The 22634-nt window shown below is 40.8% G+C and overlaps 2 protein-coding genes across 2 annotated transcripts; both read right to left on the reverse strand.

Moving 5' to 3' along the window:
- Positions 1 to 444: 444 nt before the first annotated feature.
- Positions 445 to 4910, reverse strand: COPRS (coordinator of PRMT5 and differentiation stimulator). Its single transcript, XM_026046797.1, has 4 exons — positions 4797 to 4910; positions 4213 to 4299; positions 3361 to 3618; positions 445 to 1385 (listed from the first exon to the last, which is right to left on the reverse strand). Exons 2-4 carry the CDS (start codon positions 4295 to 4297, stop codon positions 1216 to 1218), a joined length of 513 nt encoding a protein of 170 aa, XP_025902582.1. The 5' UTR covers positions 4298 to 4299; positions 4797 to 4910; the 3' UTR covers positions 445 to 1215.
- Positions 4911 to 7043: 2133 nt separating this feature from the next.
- UTP6 (UTP6, small subunit processome component) lies at positions 7044 to 16460 on the reverse strand. Its single transcript, XM_026046807.1, has 19 exons — positions 16369 to 16460; positions 16189 to 16273; positions 15972 to 16013; positions 15787 to 15879; positions 15097 to 15144; positions 14263 to 14326; positions 13674 to 13792; positions 13098 to 13175; positions 12741 to 12822; positions 12496 to 12577; positions 12087 to 12268; positions 11864 to 11943; positions 11149 to 11226; positions 10801 to 10980; positions 10002 to 10082; positions 9377 to 9486; positions 9223 to 9289; positions 8845 to 8917; positions 7044 to 8270 (listed from the first exon to the last, which is right to left on the reverse strand). The coding sequence occupies exons 1-19, from the start codon at positions 16458 to 16460 to the stop codon at positions 8113 to 8115; spliced, it is 1794 nt and encodes a 597-aa protein (XP_025902592.1). The 3' UTR covers positions 7044 to 8112.
- Between the last annotated feature and the right edge of the window lie 6174 nt (positions 16461 to 22634).

Genomic DNA, 22634 nt, shown 5'->3' on the forward strand with positions numbered 1-22634 from the left:
GGCAAACGCACGTACTGACCAAAACGCAGAGCTGAGACTTGTCCCTAAGCCGCAGCACCCAACAGACCCAAACCCACCCGCGCTGCCTCAGAGAGCAGAGCTAGAGCCTTCCTGCTGTGCAAGGCTAAGAACCACTCATGAAAACCTGCTGGAAACACTCTGAAAAACCTTTTGATGGAAATATTCCTCAGAGAACTTCACACAGGAATACAAGAACAGGTTGTCTTGGCTGCAACCACATCTCTAGACTTTCAGCTTTTACTTGTAGGGTTTGCTAGGTACTAATATTTAATCAGGAACTGTAGTGTACCAGAAAAGATTCTTCCAAACTCTTGTCCATCTCTGGACAAGGAAATATTACTGTGCCATTCACTTCTGCTTTCCACAAAAAAAAAGTATTTCAAATTAGATGATTAGAAAACAAGCAAAAAAAATCTTCCAATGCTCAATGTTAACTTCTTGCCAGAGAATAAACCAACATGGGTATTGTGCTTCACTATCAACCAATATCAAACCATGACATCTTAAAAAGGTTTCTTTCTTGAAAAGTTATTAATGAAACATGAAGCATTACTTAAGTGATCAGCCATTAAATCTAATTACATCCACAACACCCAGCGTTCTTATTGGGTGCAACAGGCCCGCCTAACCTATAACTCATTCATACTGAAAGGCATTCAAAATACAAAATGATTTTTTTTTTTCTGTATGTGTCATGGCTACTTTTGTCAAATAACAGAGTAAGACATGAAGCGAGAAACTGGCATATAAAATTGCAATACAAAAGTTGAAAGGAGGAAGAGTTTTTTAAAGCTATTTGAACCAATTCAGTAGCATCAAATGCAATGGAAAGAAAGTTGCACAATACATAGGCTGATACACCAGCCTATGATAAAATTGGTTAAACTTCACAATCAAGTTGATGTTTAGAAATACTTCCTCCCAAGCAGTTAATTACCAACAATATAAAGCTGTAAGACTCAAAGAACAGTCCAGAACCAAACAACTTATAACCAGCACCTGCACTTTGGTTTCTGGAGGTCAAGCATGACCATCTCATACAAACGTCAGGAAAAGTCTGAGAAAAATCTCAGCAATGGTGCAGCATGTTTGACCTTATACATAACTCTGCCAAGAAGCCAAAACGCTTGACACTAATCACAGAAGAATACAGTCCAACTCAAAGGCCAAACTTAGTTCTGCCCAGGGGCAACCTTATTCTTCAGCATCATCAAACTGGCCAGTCTCAATGATCCTAACAGGTGATGTAAAAGTAATAGAAGCTGCATGGTAACACCCTGGATTGTACATCGAATCCTCTTGCCACGAATACAAGGCCAAAAGATTATTCTCCTGAAAGCTTCCACAGGGGAGATCGCCGGCATCTAAAGAAGATCAAAAAGAGAGATTTAAACCATGAAATATATTTAAAAAACTAGTGGTGTAGCATAGCAGTATATTTTGCAGTTCCACAGTATCCTGCAGTCAAGAACTTCAATCTGATCTACAAGCAGCAGTGAAATTACAGAAAGCAGAGTTTGGCAACAGCTTCATTTTAAAAATGGTTTTGTCACCAGAAACTATTTAAAACAATTTTCCCAAAAGCTCAGTCACATACCTGGACTCAGAACATGCAACACCAGCTCTTACAATTTATACAGTTGTCCTTCATTCACTTCAGTATAAAACGCTCAAAGCCACACACTTATTTTCTGTTTCCAGCTCTCTCTATATCCACAAGACCAATTTGAAGGCCCCAGACCCGTCAAGGACTAGGTCAACCAGACAGCAACGGAAGAATGAGTCCCTGTAAAAGCTAGTTTTGAACAGAGTTTCTATAAACTTTTTATTAAATAGGTAAAAAATAGGGTAAAGTCATTTTAGAGACCAAAAGATTAGTATGCAGCTAACATGGAAGGGATTATGCAAATGAAAAGCCCCGATTATGAAACAGAGGGCAGTGTAGCACCTTGTCATTGTTCCAACAGCACTGCAGAACAAACCAAGCAATCACAACAAGCATTCTCAAAGGTAATTACAAATTAGGAGAAAAACAAACAAAAAAACAAAAAAAAACAAAAAACCCCACACAGGACTGATCAAGGATTTCTCTGCAGCAGCAACTAACAACTTAGATGCTCATAACCAGGATCCTTCATAAGCACCTGAACCCAATAATCACACCTCCCTCCCACACTACATGTAGCTGGAGAAAAGTAGTAAGTAATGATGAGCTAATTAAATAGAGGAAGAGATGAGAGTCTGTGATATTTTCAATGCAAACCAGCAATTTCAAAACATTGTATAAATTTGAGCAGACAAGAAGGATAAAAAAGATAATCAAAAAAAGCACTTCTCAGATAACCCAGCATGAAAAATTAGCACTGTTATTTTCACTTTAAAATTAAAATGTTTTTATAGTAAGACCACAAAAACTTTCCCAGATCCTTCTACTGCCAGCCTGTGAAACTTGAATACTACAGCCATCTGCAGCATGGTAATAAAGAATGTGTATCTCCTACGCAAGGAGAACTGTTTGTATTAATTGCAAGAGATATATTCTAGTCAGATAAAAATCTGAAGTGATACTACTCTGCATCCACAAAAACTCAGCAGGTTATCACTCACTGTTGGCTAAGCATACAACATGCAGCCTGGCAAATGGAAGGTTTAGAGTCTCAGTTCAAAGCAAGAGGGATTATTAAACATCTTGTGACTAGAATGATTAATACTACTGTAACAAAAATGGGTTGTGAAACTGCCATTACCACCTTTGTCCAAGGCACTGATGAGAACATAGTCAATCACACATACAACTATTTACAGAACCAAACTTAAAACCAAACAAGTCCAACAGCAGCAACAAACAGTATTTGGGACAGAGCCCAAGCTCTTGTACCACACGACTCCAAGCAGCTCCATGCTCTAGAGGGATATTAGGGTTGTATAATCTGAGTGATTTTTTTCCCCCCCCGAAAGGAAAACCTTTTACACAAAAGATGTTATATTTCTGCAGTCCTCAAAATGGTCTCTTTTGCTTCACAATAAAGATTCACTATAGAGTCTTTGATTCTCCATAAAACTCCATACACACAATCTTTCATCTATCATCCCACTCCTTAAGAATTAAATTACTCAAATAAAAAAGTTACACTTTAACTAGACAACACCGCTTTAAAACTTGTACTTTACAAGAAAATAAAATCACACAACACAAATTGATGAGGCAAACTCAAAACAAACAAAAACATTTCCCTAAAGAAAACAGGATGCTATTTAAATGCATTCACCTGCAAAGCGCCTGCCTCCAACCATGTGCTAGCCAAAATTCAAACGAAGCCTAAGTAAATTTGCACTTACCATACGGATTAAGTTCAGAATCCTCCAATTCTTTGTCCCAGTCCTCCACCTCGTAGTCAGCAGCAGTTTGGAGCTCAGGAAAAGCTGCAGCTTGAGACACACTGGATGCTTCGCCCTCCGACTCCTCCAGATCCGACCAGGAGTTAATAGATTCAACTGCAAATTCACTAACATCTTCTTCGCTGTGGGAGATATCTGAGAATTCATCATCTTGAGCCCCACTCTCAGCAACATTTGCAATATTCTTCGGGAAACATTCTACAAGTAACAACAGTAGCCAAAAGAGAGTGTTAGGAAGCAAACAGGAACAACAAAATGCTCCCCATGCAATGACTTTGCCAGGTCTAACAATGGGCACCAACCTGAAGCTACAAAACTAATTTTAATACATGCAACTTCATTCAAAGTCTTTCCTATAGCTCCCTATTGCCACAGTGGTACTTTAGACACTTGGGAACATGAGACATGACCCTGCACCAGCCCAGACCTGGGTCTCCCACAGATTCCTGATGGTTCTTAGCTCCTTAAACTGTGTGTGGGACCCAGAAGTTCCACTTGCTACAGCCAAACCATGTTGTTTGGTGGGGTTTTTTTTGTTGTTGTTGTTCTTTTAAATGAATTATTAAATGAATTATTTTGGAAAACCACAGCTGAAGACTACCCAAAGAAAGAGGGTTTAGTTCAGTATGGATGCCGTATTATTGCACAAAAAAAAAAAAAAAAAAAAAAAAAAACAGGAATAACATAGCACCATGACTCAAGGTATCTCTCCTGCATAGCCAAAGAGTTTTAAGCAGCTTTCCTTGAACACAAACACCACTTTGTGCTATTCAGCAGCTATTTCAGGCTTACCTCGCCCGGGCGCCCATGTCGCAGCACCCCCGTCGCTGGGGCCCTGCTCCTCCTCGAGGGGCACGCACCCCACGACAGCAGCCATCCCTACAGGACAAGGTGGGAAGAAGCCAGTGGCACCTCCTGCCCAACCCTGTGCACACTCAGCCCCGGCCTGCAGTGCTGGGGAGGGACGACAGGTTGTTCCCTGCATGAGTCAGGGCTTTTAGACCAGGCGGATTTTTTATTTGGGAAAGCGAATCTGCCACGGCATGGCTTGTGCTGCTGCCATTAGTCATGCAGCAGCAAAATAAATAAATAGAAAAATATATATCTTAGAGGTCACAGCAGTCATCTGGCTGCTGCCTTGGATGGCAAATAGAAGCAGTAAAGCTGAGCAGAGTTGGGCCAGTGGGTTGCAAAGGTGAGCACAAAGATGGGGAATGAAAGGGGAAACAGGGGGATGAATAGGGGAACCAAAGGGATCCACGAGGGCCATGGAACCAGGTCCCGAGTCCTCGGGCAGGTCGAGGCGAGAGGGAGGTGCGAGTGGCAGCGTGGCCGGGGTGAGGGTGCCCTGGGGGGAGGAAGGCAAACGCCATTACCCGCCACGTCCACTGGCCACAAGGGCAGCTGCTGCGCGGGGCCCTCAGAGCACCAGCAGCCGCCTTCCGCACCGCGCCCAAGAGCCACAGCCGGCCCGGTCCGACCCGCCTCCGGTACCGCTGCCGGTGCTGGTGCCGCCGCCTCCGGCCCCGCCCCGCGGACGCGCAACCGCCGCCTTGCGCGGGAAGCGGCGCCCCCCGCCACGAGCCGCCCCTTAACGGCTCCCGCCGGAGCCAGCGCTGCCGCGGGCGGGAAGGGCAGAGACGCATCGAGTTTAACACAGAATTACTAACTTTACCGGAGGAAAATACTAGATTTGCCACCGAAATATTAATTTTGCTACAGAAGAGTGAAAAGTATTAACTTTACCAGAATTATTCATTTTACCAGGGGAAAATATTAAATTTGCCACCAAATTATTAGTTTTGCTACAGAAAAGTGTTAAAGTTACCAAAGAATTATTGAATTTACCACAGAAAAGTATTAAATTTACCACAGAATTATAGAACTTTGTCACTACCTCCCTACATAGGGTGGAAGAGACAAATGATGCAATGGGGAAGGGCTGCTTGAAGAAAACCACCATGCTCACTGAAAGCAGTTTTTTTCTTCCTGCTTAGGTTAATTACTGATGTTTTCAGGGAACCCAGGATTCTGGATCATATAATGTTTTACTAACTGTTGAAGATTCATTTGAACTGGGTTAAAATGAAGTATCTGCTGAATCCGAAATTGTGTTTGCTTCTCCAAAAGGGAAAAAAGGTCAAGTGCTGCTCTGAGCCACACTCCCCGACAGCCAAGGTTGAACTTGCGCTCACACCCGCTGTCAAAGCAAATGTTGGTTATGCCCTTCAGGGCAACTAAACCCAGTCTTTCATGTCCTGTACTCATATCACAGAGCCAGAAGAGATGCTGCTGTGCACCCACCACGTGCAAATCAAAACTTGGTCCTGAAACAGCTAAAATCACAAGGCTGGTACATGCCAGGCTTCATAGGTGTCTGGCAGGCAGGAGTTGTGAAAGAGCTATTTGGAAAAGAGCTGTCTTTTTCACAAAAACATCAGTCCGTTCTGAGCCATCCCCACGATCAACACAGTCATCAATAGAGGGAAGCTCTGGCCAATGCTGCCAGCTCTAAACTTGGCATTGGAGTGGCTTGTTAATTCATTGATAGGTTTGATGTTCAGGCTATTTAATTTACTAAGTGCTTCTGAGCCTTTCATAGGCTAATGTATAATCCCATGCAGTTTGGCACCCTCAGTCCTGAGCAATAGTGGAAAATCATTCCAATGACCATCATGATCAATAGCCTAAAGGTGGCCCCATCAGAAGAGCAATAGCATAAGGGTGTCCAGCATGGCTGAATGTGCCAGGAAACCCGCTAAACACAACCCAAGGGCACTTCAACGGGCATGGCAGCTTATAAAAAAATACTTAATTGCTATCAGAAACAGCCATCTTCTACAGTTGGACTGTATTTTCTATTTGTTCTATTCTATTGTGCAACTTCTCTTAGGCACGCAGGGCTATTGATGTTATGAATGTAAGGAAATAAGGACTGTCTGATTTAAGAACAGAAGCAAGCAAATAACAGTAGGAGAAAGAAGCTGCAGATTACACAAGCAGTAGCAACAAGTAAACAGGTTCTACGTTCATCAAATCATAAATAAACCATTAGTATCTCCACAGGCTACCTGAATTTTTATCTTGCCAAAAGATAGCAATCTCCCAGAGATTTTGCAATTGAAGCATGCTTAGGGGGAAAAAAAGCCTTAAAAGAGAGGGGAAGCACCTCTACAGAACAGGTCTGGTGGCTGCTACCTGAATAGAAGGTATCAGGCAAATGAACATGTTTTTAGGAGACACATGTAGCTCAAAAGGGCTGCAGGTAGCAGCAAGGTACTAAGTGTAAAGTTCTGTACAGTACCAGAGCCGATGCATTTTGAGGGTCAAAGCTACCACTACCAGTAGCAGATCACAAGTTTCAGTCCTCACTGGAGGCTTGTTATGCTAGCCTTGCTTTCTGAAATGGTGATGTGTTTTAGGGGATTTTCTTTCAAAGCTTTGCAATAAAATCGAAACTTTTTGTTGTTGTTTAATTGAAGCAGCAAAACAAGAGTCAGGGAAGGGAATAAAATTATAAAGCACAGACTAAAAATGCTTAAGAGGAGCAAATACCGGGCGGAAATGCATAATGTCAGACATGAGACAGCTGAAAACCACTGGGGAGAGGGAAGATGGCCTAAATAAAAGCTTGGGAAAGACACAGCACATACTTCAGCTGCCACAGAAAATAGCGATCTGAGCAGGCTGTTGCTCCAAACCTTGTTTATAGTTCACCAAAAGTTACTGAAAAGTTACTGAAATTCATTGTTTGAGGAGTTGCAGGTTCTACTTGTGTGAGAAATCTAAATAGAACATTTTTCTGTACTAACATATCTTTCAGGAGCAAATCATTTTAAATCTTGAGATTAATGGCTGAAAAACATGTACCTACTATTCAAAAGGAAAGGCTGCCTTTCTGAATTAAGGTCCTTATGTCAAACAGTGGCAATCAGACTATCTCCTTGAAAAGAAAGTCATAGCATTCAGACACTGAGAAATTACATAAAGGAAGCATTGTTGTAAGTTTCTATATTTCCCCTAGGCATCTTCTATTGACTATTGTTAGAAAAAAATAGAGTGATCTAATGGTCTGACGATAGCAGTTATGTTATTTTAACCAGTTTGACATAGGGAAATGTAATAAGTGGTTGCAAACACAAAGACTGTCTCTGAAAAACCATTACCATTTTTCAAAGTTTGAGGTGAGTTTAGATGACATTAGGAACATTTGTGATAGAGCTGAGCTCTACATTTCACGATAGATATCAGAAATAGTCTTTAAGATACAACCACAAATTACAGTAGTTTTGGCTACTAAAGGGACTTCAAGGGTAAGAAACAAGAAATAAATAATCTTATCATTTTACAGATTCTTTTTCCATTGCTCCATTTTCCATTACTGAACTTTGAGGACAGATAAAGAGGTTTGGCTTCTGTGGGTCTGGGAAGTGTAGAGCTGATGCACTGTGACGATGAAGAGTTAACACTCATAATTCTCAGAGCTGCCTTTGCTTTCTCTTTTGACTGTGCAGTTGAACCAGCTCTTGACAGAGGCATCACCACTAACAACTGCAATAGGGCAGATTACATTTTTACATGTGTGGGGGAAAAAAAGCATATTTTATTATGATCCAGGAACATATTTACTCTTATGCAAAGATATTAGAAAAAGACATCACTATCATGTTGTAATTAATTGATTACAGTTTTTCATAAGTGTCCAGTTTGCAATAAGGTATATTTGGAAACAAAGTTTTCCACCAGGTCTCCCTGTAACATCTTCATAGCTCGCCAGTGAATGCTGCCACAGTTTTCTGGTTTGCCTTGGGGATGGTTTAGCTCCTCTTTAATATAATCCAGCCAGAGATCTTTAAAAGAAAACAGAAGTTTCAGCTAGATTTTGAATGGGTATTGCATAATAATCATACAATATTAACTTAGAAATTCTCCTCAAAAAATGTTTACTTGAGGATCCCCTCCCTTGAGGTCCAAAAGCTGTTCCCAAATCAGTGCGACTGTGATGTTAAGAAATAACATCTCTCATCGGTTGTAGCTTCCTATATCAGAAATCTTAATTATGAAAACCCAGTTCCATATTGTTCACAAATCCAGATTAAAGGTTATGTGCATCTCTTATGCCAGACCATGTCAAAACCTTATTTGCTAGCTGTTCTGCTTAAAACCATCCTATTGTGACCAAAGATTCTGGCCTGAAAGTTCAGGGTCACTGCAGAACGTCATGCACTTAATAGAATAGAAGAAATAAACTGCACTCTACGTGACAGCAATCACAGGGCTAGGGGAAAAAAAAAAAACACTATTTTTCAAATGCATGGAAATAAAAGGAACAGCATGGAAATAAGAAGAAGAAAAAATACCCACCACCACCACTAACAACAACAACAAAAAAAATCCCACACACAAAACAAACAACACCCTTACCAGAATTTGTGGAACCAAACTCTCTCAAGGCACGTTCATAGTACTCTCTCAAATTAAGCATTTTGCAGAATTCCTAGCAAAGGAATTAAAGGTATTAAAGGGCCATTTACATTGTACAGAAGTGGATATTGTGATTTAACTAGACTCTTACACAAAGAAAAACCTGTCATGCTAATTACACACACACACACACTTTACCAAGAAGTTCAAAGACTAGTTACCATGGAACTTGGTTTTGTAATACAACTTTAGAATACAAATATGAACTGATTACAAACCAGTTACACTATTCATAAGACCATCATTTTCTATTCAAATCCAGAGTTAGAAAGTGTAGTTTACTACAAGAAGGCTCTAATCAGATATTTAACAACTTACTTGTTCCTTTTCTATTTGGATCATCTTCCTGAAGAAGTCAAGTGAAAATGGACGATTTTCATGCAGGCTAGAGTGAAAACAAATAACTTCAGACTTTAAACCTTACAAACATATGCCCTAGAAAAATCTTTTTTTTTTTTTTTTTATTTCTCACCTGGTAAAGACTCTTTTTACTTTCTTATAACCACCACTCCTGTAGGCCCAGTCAAGATACTTTTCTTTCATAGTCACAGACTCAGGAGGAGCTGTGGCAGACAATGATCTCTGAATAAAAAAAAAAGTAAGTTACAATTAAAAGCAACATGGGAGAAATGAAGCACTACCTTCTCTCGATTTAGAGATTCGACATTAAGTGAGTCTCATAAGTGAGGCAAGATATCAGACAAAAACATCCTGGAAGATGTCTGAAAAGCAGCATTAGTAACATATCCAGTATTTTGCAGATCGTAGTATAACCTTACATACATTTCCCTTCCAATATTTCAGACAGCTGGAGTTTGGCATTCCCAGACACCCTTCATATAGGGGACTTCACAATGCTCTACAAACATTTGAATTTAAGCTTCTATTAGAAATAACTGTTACATGCTACAAATTGGAAAAAAATGGGTCAGAAAAAAATAGTGGTGTTTTGTCCTGCATTTTCATAGCGTTTGGAAAATGCTTTTTATGTATTTTAGTACCTTTAGGACCTTTTTTAAGGGAAATGCACTCTGCACATACTGTTCCTTTTTACTTCCATGCTGTGAGAAAAAAGTAATTTTATATTGGTCACCCACCTGGTACAGGGCTTCCGTGTCTTCCTTGCTATTTGAGCCTTCACTCCATTCCACCCAGAGGGTCCATAATAGCAAGGTGCCCTACAAGGGAAGCAGGCAGGGAGATCATATCATCAAAATGCAGGTGACAGTCAGACAGATCTACGGAAACAAATACCAATGCATTTACCAGGTTCCACTTTACAGCTGCTGTTAAAGGGCCCCTTAGATGGGGCTATTACAGAGCTGTCTTTGCACTACACACTGAAATCAATTTTAGTCTCCCTCCTCATTCACAGAAGTGTTACTTAGCTGCACAATTGCTGAGTGCTGCCCTGCATGTTCTTTTGCATCACTGAACACCATAGCCCAAAAGTAGCTCCTGAGAACAAAGGGGAGGAAAGAAACAATCACCTGATGGTTTCCCCTCTGCACTCCCTTATACCCAGGGTTCCAAATAGAACAGCCAGAGAGCACATAACTAATCCAAGGCTTGAAATACCACACATGGAAACAATATATCAACACAGTGCAGGAAAGGAAATATGTTTTTCTAGTCAGAATTGAAAAATGCCAGCTGACGGCTACAGGAGTATGCAAAATATCATCTGTCATTCAGGCTTTCAAACTCTGAATCTGAAGTTCATTTGCAGTTCCCTGATGTTCCTGAACACAATGTGCATGTGAAATGTCAAGTTATTATTTCTGACCTTAAAAATTATGTGGGACTGAGTGCTTTGCAAAAAGAAAAACCCTTCAAATAAATATCAGGGGTTTCTTGTCCAGGACAACAGCATGCAATCTATAAAACAGCACAGACCTTAGATTTCATGTGTTTAAGGGCTTCCTCAAAACAGTGGGTCACATCATCGCTCTTCGTTTGGATCAGCACCTGCAGCCTCAGCTGCCAGATTTCCACGGACAGTCTGAAACGCTGAGTTGCAGCTTCTGCCACCTCCACAGCCTTTTCACAGAGGCCGGACTCCAGCAGCAGCTCAAGCTAAAAACCAGCAGATAAAAGTAGTCACAAGAGTTCTGTAGCGTTTTGGCGCAAAATAAAGGCTCAAGTACTATACTGTCCAGCTTACTATCTACTCAGAATGGTAAAGTTAGACATGCAAGCAATGCAAGGCAGTCTCCCAGGCTATTTTTCTGTGTAAACTCTTACCCACTGCTTATATTGGCCTTCTGGCAGCAAACTGGACTCGTGGGCTTTGTTGAACGCACTCAATGTCCTCTCCAGCCTCTAGAGCCAAAAGTGAACAAAAAGGAAAGAAAACAAATATTATCGCTGCCAACACCAGATCCCCAGCATTGAAAATATCTAGTGAATTTTTCTGTCCAAGCTCCTTGAAATTAAACAAAAGCTGCAAATCTAATGCTTCAGGTACCTGCATACATTTGAAGACAAAAGCGAATTTCAATATTTGAGTTACATTTCTCCGTTAAATGGCAAAACAAACAAGCAACACACAAAAAAAAAAAAAAAAAAAAAAAAAANAAAAAAAAAAAAAAAAAAAAAAAAAAACCACCCCACACAACCATGTTCTCTGATTGTATTAAAGGGGACAAAATTGCAAAGGATTCATGATTAATTATTCCTTTCAGTCACATCCAAGAACAGAGGTGTAAGAAAGGTGCCCACATGCCAGTATCAAACTTTGCTCTTATTTACAAGAGATGTTTTAACTCTTCCCTCCTTTTGAACAAGTCCAAGTCTGCAGCACTATCAGTGAACATGAACAAGTTTGGCCGCTTAAGGATATCCGTCCGAGGTGGAGGACAATCACGGGTCAACATTTCAGACGAAGCACTTCAAAATATACTTGATTACAGAAGTCAGTAAAAATAGGAGTACTTTGTTACTATGAGTATTTATTTACCTTTTGCTTTAATTCTTCACTGTTGGTTTTCCTGTTGTATCTCTCCAGGCAAAAAGTGATAAAGCACTTCCACATGTCCTCTGCAGGACCAAACACATAATATCAAACATTACAGAATCACAACAATAAGCCTGTCAACATCTGCTTCAAAATGTTAACAGTATGCTGTATGCAAAAACACCAGGAGAAAAAGAGATGTTAAAATGCAAGTAGAACATCTCACCTGTGGGGACTGCTGCCACGGCCTCCTCAAACACTGCACAGCACCGTTCCTCTCTCTGGGTCATTTCTGCTACTTTCATCTGTTTTGTAGTATGTTCTGTGGACTGTGAGGATCCCAACTCCAGCTCACGGCGAGCCATGTAGTCCCATGTAAGAGGGTCATCAGCGTAGCTGGTCTGCAAACTAATACACCACATCTGCAACACCACTCAACTGCCATTGAGCTTTTGCACTTAAATTCTAAATAATCAAATGCTACAGAAGAAACACTTTTCCAGGGAAAAAAACCACAAAATTTTGGACTGATATAAATTAATTTTCAATTTGCCTGGAGGAACCAGCCTTAGTGATTAATCTGTCAATTACTATAAACCAGGGCAGTGGAACGTTTTTATTAAAAAACGCCTCACCTTTCAAGAATTTCTTTTTGCAAATCTTGTGTAAAATCAAAGAGCTTTGCAATAGACAGCAGAGCCAGAAGAAATTCAACACCTAGATGTCAAGAGAAACAAAAAGTTATCAACTAGAATTAAAATATTACACCCCAATGCACTCTTTGTTCACATTGGATTAGGACTATCCATATTAGATACTGGAGACCTGATTTAAAGGCAATTGTTTTCCTACTAAACAAGGGCAAGAAATGTTACACTACCTTTGATTTTCTGAGCAGCATCCCTGTAAATGATGCGAGCCATTTCCCCATTAAGAATCTCTTCGGAATAATTGAATTCTCTCTGTGATACAAAGCACAGTATTTTTAGAATTATCTTCTTTTCTCATTTTTGCAAGCAAGGAAAAAATACCAGAAGAAAAAGACATTAAGGATAGATTCTGATGAAGAAAAACATTATCTAGTTGGCACAAGTCGAGGAGAATGAAAAAACAGTTTAACTAATCCCCCATCTAAGTAGCTCTCATATAAACCATCAATACAAATCTCTTGAAGCTATGCATTCAGACAGGTGATATGCAAGCAGAGAGTAGCTCTGGGGAAGTTTAAGTGACCTACCAAATCCATCTTTGCTTGTTCCAATTCTTTCTTTTCTTTCCTCTGTTTTTCAGCATGCATCAGCTCCATTCTGAAATACTGCAAAAGACAGAACAACATGAAAACATAGGGGAATAAAGCATAAAACACCGAAGTCCACCAGCATGTGCTAAAAAACTAGTATCCCATGTATGTCTGAAAGTCTTGTTTTTTAATGAAGTATGCATACACCTGTCTCCTCTACGTCCGTATTTCATCCATTCTTTAAACCTTAATTTGCTCTTAAGAAAAATCATGTTCCCAAGCAAAGGCTAAAGACACTTAGTCCAATCCAGAAAAACTGCAGAGTCCATAGTAGTTGGGAAATTTATGACACATTAATTGATAGACAACATGAAAGAAACCTTCAATTTTTAAACATACAGGATTCACTAAACAGTTTTTAAGAGCTACCAATACAAAGCACAAAAAAATCAAGGAAAAAAAAATCTCATTTTGTTTGATGAAAAAAACAGCTTTTGCCAGATTGATCTGAGACTTGTTGGAGTGATCATCTGACTGAAAATAACTGGACATGGAAGAAAGCCAGAAACTCACTTCTTGGTAAAGTTTCGAACAGTCTGGATGGAAGCGCAAAGCACGAAGAAACAAGTGCCTGGCACTTTCCGACGAGAGACGTGCCTCCATTTCCCACTTTGCTGCCATAATCCACAGGGCTGCAACAGAAAACATAATGAGCTCATTTTAATGTAAAGCAATGACGGGTCATGAGAACCTGTTCTGGAACTGGTACCGCCTGGGATGCACACAAGTTGATCTTGTTTAGTGCACCCAACACATCCATCAGCTCAGTGATGGCACTGACAACCACCTACGAGGAAGGTCACAGCTGAAGAAGCGGTGAGTATTCAAGACCTTCCACCTCTGAAATAATTAGCCAGTCCACAGCCTACTTGGAAAAAATATCACTCAAACTGTGGGGATTCCCATTTCATTGCCCCTTGTGCTTGTTCAGCACAATCCTGTCAGACCCCTTCTTTCTGAAGGAGCAGCAAATTAAACCATAATAGGAAACCAGATATCTCCACCCACACAACTTGAATCAAAAAATAACATTATTTAAGCATTATTCAAACATTATTCAAGACTCAGTCTTTCCTTCAGGACTCACCATGGTTTTACTTACCTGGCTTATTGGGGTGAAGAGCTAACATGCAAGAAAACACCTTACTAAGCTGATGTTTTGAATTCTGTAAAAGAAAAAAAAAGTTTGGTTTTATTTATTCCAGTACTGAACTGAACCACCAAAGTTTCATTATGGAAGGTTACAAGCTCCAATACAGTTGCAATGGGGGGAGCGGAAAAAAAAGACTTCTCCTTTATGTTCAGTAGAAAGCTTCTCATATTTGTTTCATATTGAAGAGCAATCAGATATTTCTATTTCAGATGTTTCAGATTGATTGGGATAGTTACCTTAAATCTCTTCTGGAAGGCTTAACAGAAATCTTTAATGAGTCATAAACTCATAACCTCACTGACCACTCCGAGGTAAAGACTCTTATGTCTTACATTTCGGCAGCACATTCGTCTGAAGGACAGTAACAATACAAAGGCTGGCACAAAAAAATGTACCAAGTACAAAATTGCCAGCATTATATCTCTTCAAATATCTGTAATATTTGGAACAAAATTACAAGTCACAGACAGGTTCCAGAGAAGTGATAACCAACAGCATGAACCTTGCAAATCATATGATACTCCAGATTCCATCCAATCAACCTCATCTTTGTGACCTGCCAGTATCAAATTTACACTTACTTGTTCCAAGTTGAATTTCTGCACTTCTTTATATGACTGGAAGTCTCAGACAACTCTGATAATAACAATATCAAAACTCTTCCAATATTGAATTCCAATATACTTCAACGTGTACTTTTGTCTTGCAACACTAGCTTCAGGCACTGAACTTATCCCCATTTGAGGATCATGTCAAAGGAGGGTTCATATTCTGAAGACTCACCCATTGCTTGCAAAATGCAACATGCGACAACCACAGCTGGACATCTTCCTGTGAGAAATGCAAAGGGGAACAGAATTAACCCTTATAATAAGGCAAGCACAGAATCAGTTTTGCACACTGACAAACAAAAGATAGACTTGTTATGACCACCAAAAAAAAAAAAAAAAAAAAAAAAAAAAAAAAAAGTAATTTTGAATCTCGTATTCTCTTTCTTTCAGATCTTTCAATTCCTGCAAAACATCTAAAGAAATCTAGCCCTCCATCTCAAGATGCATTCCCACAGTTCCTGCAAGCAAATTTCTGTTATACAGAATTCAATACAGAACAAACTGGGATGATTCCTTAGGAACCCGTTCAGGTACCGCTGTTGGATGTCTCAAGACAACCTTTTCTCAAGGCAGCTTAAAGTTCTTTCTACTCTAAATTTCTAGTTTTAGGAAGCTTGCACACCAAAGTCAAATATAAGGCTCAAGACAAATAAGAAGAACCAGAAAAAAAAAAATCAAAATATTGTCTCTGTACAAAAAAAAAAAAAATTATCTGATATGAATGATCTACTTTTAGGCTACTAACTATATGTTCTTACTTCTACATAGCTTTTCAATCACGTTGTCCTATATCACTGCAAATATTTTTGGCAATGATATCTTTTTAAATCACAACAGCTCGAAATAAAAGAAACAGACTCACTTTCCACTTCCCTGTGGCACGTTTGAAGAGGCTGTGGACTCTACGCACAATGGAGTTCTCAATTTCCTCCTTCTTAAATGAATAGCCAATACGCTAGGAGGAAAAAAATATATAAATATTAATTACATTGCACTAGAAAGTTGGATGTGTGGAATTTTGCAATCTAGGTAGTTTGGATAACTTACTGCTCTTCTCTTCTTTATTAGTTCCAGTAGATTAACTTCATACTAGAGGGGAAAAAGAAATAAACCTGAATGAAGAAGCAAAGAGCAGCACTGTGTGATGGGGACGGGTGTCCTGGCATCCCTGGGGAGGGACGAGGCGGGAGGGAAGCTCCAGACAGAAGGTCCCGCGTGATTTTGCGCGGCCAACCGCACAGGTCACCTCGAGGGGAGCGCGTACCTGGATGTACGTGATGAAATCCTCCTTGCGCAGCGCTCGGCGCTGGATTTTGTACTCGAGCGCCGAGGCCTTCCTCAGCACGGCCCTGTGGGGAACACGAGCGCAGAGCTCAGCGGAGCCGGGCCCGGCGCATCCCGGCCCCGAACCCAAACCTGGCCCCGAACCCGGCCCCGGCCGCACCTGATCTCCTTGCGCGTGAAGAGCCCCACGCGCTCCAGCTGCTCCAGCTCGGGCACACGGTCCTCCAGGCGCTGCTCGATGCGCTCCGCCATGGCGGCGGCGGCGGCCCCACGCGCGCGGCACTTCCGGGCCGCGCCGCCCGCGGGGCTGTCCGCACTGCGGCGCCCCCTGGCGGCCGCGCCGCCACCCTCAGCGCCCAGCGGCCGAGGCGGCCGCGCTGCTGGGGAGGAGGCCGCGCCGCTGAGGTGGCGGCTACACCGCTGAGGTGGCGGCTACACCGCTCCCGTGGCGGCTACACCGCTCCCGTGGCGGCTACACCGCTCAGGTGGTGGCCTCGCTGCCCCGGCGGCAGTGGCCACGCCGCTGAGGTGAAGGCCCCGCCACCATTTGGCTGCTGCGGCAGGAGGTGCCTGCCCGACACTCGCTCCTGCCTGCGACAAGCAGGCAGGTAGGGCCGAGGCGGCAGGGGGATTTCTGGCTGAGCGTTTTCTATATTCATTAGCCCTCAAAAAAGCTGTGAGTTATGTTGGCCTTTCATCACGGCGGAGTGGGCTAAAAGAGCGTTTCTGAGCACTGAGAGGATGGCTTTTCATACAGCAAAAAGCTTAGCGAGAAGAGCCTACAGCTTACACATGATAAAAAGTTGAGCAAGATTAAAAAGTGAGTTTTTTATAATTTGATTTATAATATATATTAGGCACAAATCAAAAGCAAGAACGTTCTTAGTGGAAGTGTTGCGGCATTTTTTCTCTCTGTCAGAAAATTATAACACTGTTTTCCAAGAAGTGATGAAACAGGCAAGCCACCAGGAAGCAGAGAGGCATCAAACACCAAACCGAGAGCTGGAAACTACCAAGTTCAGACCGTGTTGGCAGAGGCAGGTGCGAAGAGCACTCGTGTCTCGAGCAAAGCGCCTGCTTCCCTCATAACGACAACAGCAGCTCCCAGCGGAGGTTCCCGTGCCTCGTACTGAACAGCCACAAGCTACGGTTTCTCATATTACACCACTATCCATTCACTTCAATAAATCACTGCAGAATTTGCAAAATCCAGCAGCTGCCTCGGAGCGGCTGAGCTGTGGCTGCAGGTGGAGGGGAGGAGAGCGGGTGCTGGGGGGTCCGGCACAGACACCCCCTTGGGAGGCAGAGACCCGGCCCGCAGGAGGTACCTGCGGCTCCTGTCGAGGTCAGATTTCGGCAAAGCAGCACAACAGGCCAACCCTTCATGAAGTGGTGGCATAAGAATGTTATTGTTCGTGTTCATCGGTAACATTAATTGTTTTGAAGGTTACAATATTTACCCGCTCTAGCTGACCCCGATGGAAGTCCACAGAGTTCAGTGCAACAGTGTTCATCTCGGGAGGGCTGCACTTGGCATGGGAAGTGAAGTGATGTTACTGCACTGATCACTAAGCCGCAGCGTGGTTGGAATTACTATGCTTCATTATTTACTCTATTTCTGAATCTGACTGCATCATTTGATATTATAAAAGCAATCTGTAATTACAGCTTATCTGTCATGGTGCACTTAGATCACAATATGTAAATGAGAGCACTACATGGAGTTCAAAGCTTAAGAGGTGTCAGTTTTTGCTCGGAAACCTCTGGGAAATTCTATTTCTATCTTCTTGCTCTCCTCTGTCTCTAAACATCAAGCATCCTTTTGGTAGAAAAACAGCAAAAACTGCAAAGCAGAGACACAAATCTGAACAGTACAGTCACACAGACTCACAGAATGGTTGGGGTTGGAAGGGACTTCTTGAGATTTAGTCCAACCCCCTTGCTCCAGCAGGGACACGTAGAGCACATCATCTTCTGAAACCTTATGAGTGACCATTCTGTCATCCTGAAAATGTTTTCTGTGATCAACATATGCCGGTGTACCAACAAGCAGTGAGGAACATGACCACATGTCACCCAACACGGAAGGTGCACACAGGTGCCTACCCCCATGGCAGCAGCCACCACCACCTTCCTAAGAGAATTAAGTCAGATGCACGTATTTACCAACAGGTCTTTTGACGTATGTGAGAGCTCTTCACATGCTATCCATATACCGATAACAATATGTGTCCGCCAATGCTTCTTAAGGCATTAAATCCCTTGTTAGCACTTGTCAAAGCTCCACAATATCATCTGATAGAAGTATATAGGCACAGCACAAACCACTCTGCAGGACCCATCACTGTGGGACTTCAAAGGAAGAAAGACTGGTGTGCACCAAAACAATAGAATCCCCAAGGTTTTAGTTTCATAGTCTAATGTTTTCCTCCCAAAAACACACACACAGCGAGTAATAATGAGATTTACAATGTTGAACTTATTGAAGACCTCACAGGATTATTTACAAACAAACCCCATCACAAACAGTTTGAAAACATTTTCTGCTCTCTCAGATATCCCTTGTTTCCTGTAAATGGAACAAGTACAAAAATAAGAAAGCCTCCCCCTTTCTTCCCCAGGCAAAACAATCCTTAGAACAATTAACATTACGGACTGTCAAAAGTGTTCAGACCAAAGTGACAAATGCAGTGAGTGGCAGGCAAGCCCAGCCCGACCCACCAGAACACTGCATGCTGGATTTGTCATGCAAATCAAAATGGAACCTGACATACTCTTTGTTCATTTTCCTTTCAAAAAATCTACTTTAAATGCCTCCCATATGCCTTGTTTTGGGAGCTGACATTCCGAATGCATCAGTGCAAATTAAGGGAGGGATCTATTACCAATAAAGACGCTGGGATACAGAGAATTACAAAAATCTTATTGGGAAGACCAGGGCAAAAACCGGTGCAGGTTGCAGTTGTACTACTCACCACATCGGCTGTTGCTCCTTCTCTTATGAAGCCTCTTTAAATAAACTCCATGAGGAGATTCTTGAAGGAGAAGTTCTGGCAAGCGGTCACAGCCTAATATCATAGGCTGCAGTCTGCAATAAAAGGATATATTGTGGATAAGGAATAATAACAATGGTTTTGTTTTATTTTGATTTAGATTTAAGATTATTTACATTGAAATGGATGAGGTTAATGTGCATAAAAATAGTTAAATGATTAAAATTGATTTAGACACATCTATTTTATTGATTTAAACTGGTTCACAAGATAAGTGTATAAACAATTACAATTTTTCAGAAAATATCAGCAGATGTACAATAAATTATTATTAACTAAAATTTTATGAAGAACCTTTCAACAATGAGAGTGATGTCCTGACCCCATGAAAATAATTGGGAATTTTTCACTGACTTCATCTGAGCCAATAGTTCATTGTTAGGAAGACTTTTGTAGTAAAATTCTCAAGGGATTTAGAGAATATGGAGCTTTGTTTTAAGAAAAACATATAAACACATATATTAATAAAGCAGCTTGGAATATACTCTCAAAAATAGACTAACATGCATTTTGAACTGCATTGAACTATTGTATTGTCATTTAGTTTTGCATCTGCTAAAGCTGACAGCCAAGCAGCAGAAACAGTGATCTCAACACTGCAACTTTGAGCCTTAAAAAAGGCTGTGTGACTGGTCAGTTAGGGCAATATCTCCCTGCATTACTGCTGTACCTGTCCTAGATGGATGTTCCTGGTTCTGTTCTGCCAAATAAACACTTGCTTGTTTCAATACAGCAGCACTGTTGGCGCTTTCCCAGCCATGTTACATCTGAATGCTGCTCAGAATTTCATTCATTCACTTATCTCTTGAATTTTATCAGTAAAAATAATCATATGAGCCCTTTCATTCAATGCCTTAACAGAGCTGCTATCAGGCAATTTATCCTTATACAGACTCTTAAGGAGCTTTACTTTCTTCTTGCCGTTGACCCTGAACTTGAACTTTCATGAAACTGATTTCCTCCTCCTTGCTTTCAGAAGCTGTTTCTCCTCTGTAGCCCCAAGATATGAACATCTATAGACAGGGAAATTTTACAGAAGGGGCCTCTGGAATTGTTTCCTTGCCAGTTCACATCTGGTACTCAGCACCTGATCCATCTCTTTATCCAGGGGCTTGCACCGGAGTGGCTATAAGGACGTCTTTAATTTGACATTATCGTCTAGAGGGTTAGGAAGGAGTTGATGTGGGATTGTTGCAACTATTGATCATATTCCAGCTGATAATTCGTAATCAGGTGGAATGACAGTCACATTTCAACTGTTTAAAACTAAATCACCTCTTAACTACTCCCAATTGTCAATACCATAGAATGTATTTCTTAGTGACCTTTAATTTAATATTATTTCTTGCCCATACATTTTCACTGAGAAGTGTTGACAAGTCTGTGGAACAGAGTCATGCTAATACTGATTTGTCTCACTAATCTGTCTAGGGGCTGAGAATGAGTAAAATTATGGTCTGGCCTTGGTTGCGGAGCCATATCCTAAGTTACAATAGAGATACAAGAACTTCCTCAGAGCAAAACCTTGTGTCTTTTAAATGCAAAGATGTCAGTACTGGCATCAATTAAACTGGAATGCCAAAGAGCATAAATTGCATCTGATATAGATTTACTTCTCCTTCCAGAAAGTGGGAAAATGAGAGGTATTTTCTAATTCTTGGTCACAATTTGCCTCCTGCTGTGTTTCCCACCTCCTTCCATGGAGCTTTTTTGCTTTGGTAGAAGTACTTTGACCACAGTCATGGCAACAGGCATGTGGCAATGCAGTAAAACTGCTTCTGGAAGTATGGATAATTTAGATTAGAGTGGACAGAATCATACACCCCGAGCAGCACTCGGAAAACAAAGTAAATACTGGTAAATGCCTTCTGAAGCAAGCTCTAGCATACAAAACCTCAGAAAATGTGTTAACTTTCCCATGAAATGTTCGGATAAGCTTTTGTGTGTGTGAATGTTGCACAGCTGGCAAACTGGGGCATGTTAGGAGAATAGTTTCTGCCCTGGTCTTCTGACTTAAGACATTGCTGATAATAAAATTTAAAAATTCTCATCTTATTAACACATACGCAGCTTAGCCATAAGAAAAATAATATAGGTCCCTGAGTATCAAATCTTATCCTTTATTTAAAGCTAAAATTAACTTATCTTTTGAATAATCTGAGGTTTATTTTTACTACCTTTTGACATATTCTGAGATTCTTTCCTTTTTTTATGATTGATTGAAGCTTTCGTTCCTGCACTGTCATCAGACCTTTTGGTGAGAAACTTCTATTCACATCTGTAACTGACTTCATTCTCACATCTTCCCAGCAGTTTCTCTTTGATCTCTGCACTTCTGAGTTTAATAATTAAGTTTGCATCAAAAGCCTCTTTTTTTCCCCAGTTGCTGAATCTTCACTGTTTCCTTGACTTGATTAAGATTCCTGAAAGCTCTCTCCGATTTTTTTTTTTGGATAGTTTTGTAGTTAAGTACCACACATGGTGGATCTTTAAAAATGCGGTATGAACTAGCATGATTCCAATTACTTTTTTGTGTGTGTTGAATAGCATTTGTACATCATGATTTGGCATGATTGGCATAATCTTTTTGCCGTGTATTTTGTTTGTTATACATATTTTGATTTTGTTTGCTATCCATTAAACTTTATAAATTTTCTTTTGAATTTAGCACAAACAGGAGATCTACAGATCTTCTGCAAGAAAAATGGCAGAAAAATCTGGATTAAGACCACATTTTTATTTTCTGAAATTCTAAGTGGATGTTCTATCTTGGTCTGACTGTGTTTACATTATAATTTTTTTTTTAATTCACTGTGTGAAATGTACTTTTCTGTGACGAATGCTGTTATTGCTAGTAGACATCTGGGCTTACAGATGAATCAACCGAACAGATATGTGACTTTTCTAGAGCAAATTTTCATAGTGCTTTTGAAATAATTCTGATATTTTAGTCCACTATCTTAAGACTAGAGACGAACAATGCCAGTAAAAACCACTAAACAGGAAAAAATCATTAACTGAAGATCAGGAAATACATTTCACTGCCAAAAAGTCAGAAGAGATGTATCAAAATATCACTAAGAGAGCTCCAAGGAAAAACTCCAGAGCAGTGAGACAGATTTCTACTGAGCAATAATGACTGAGTAATAATTATCCCTTATTATTCACTATATGAGTTCAGAAGAAAAGTGATTCAGCAATGCAGAACACAGCGTGCATTCACTTTTACTCCCCACAATTAGGCAGACGTGTAAGGGACCTGCTCGAAGGCTGGGCATTATGGGTGCATTAAGATTCCCCCAGGGCCAGGTTCCTTGAGTGCTGCTCCTGAAATACATTTGAACAGCTCGGTACAAAGGCAGTCCCCAGCCAA

This window comes from Nothoprocta perdicaria, unplaced genomic scaffold (assembly GCF_003342845.1).
Source record: "Nothoprocta perdicaria isolate Ctin4 unplaced genomic scaffold, notPer1 scaffold_46, whole genome shotgun sequence".
Lineage (NCBI taxonomy): Eukaryota > Metazoa > Chordata > Aves > Tinamiformes > Tinamidae > Nothoprocta > Nothoprocta perdicaria.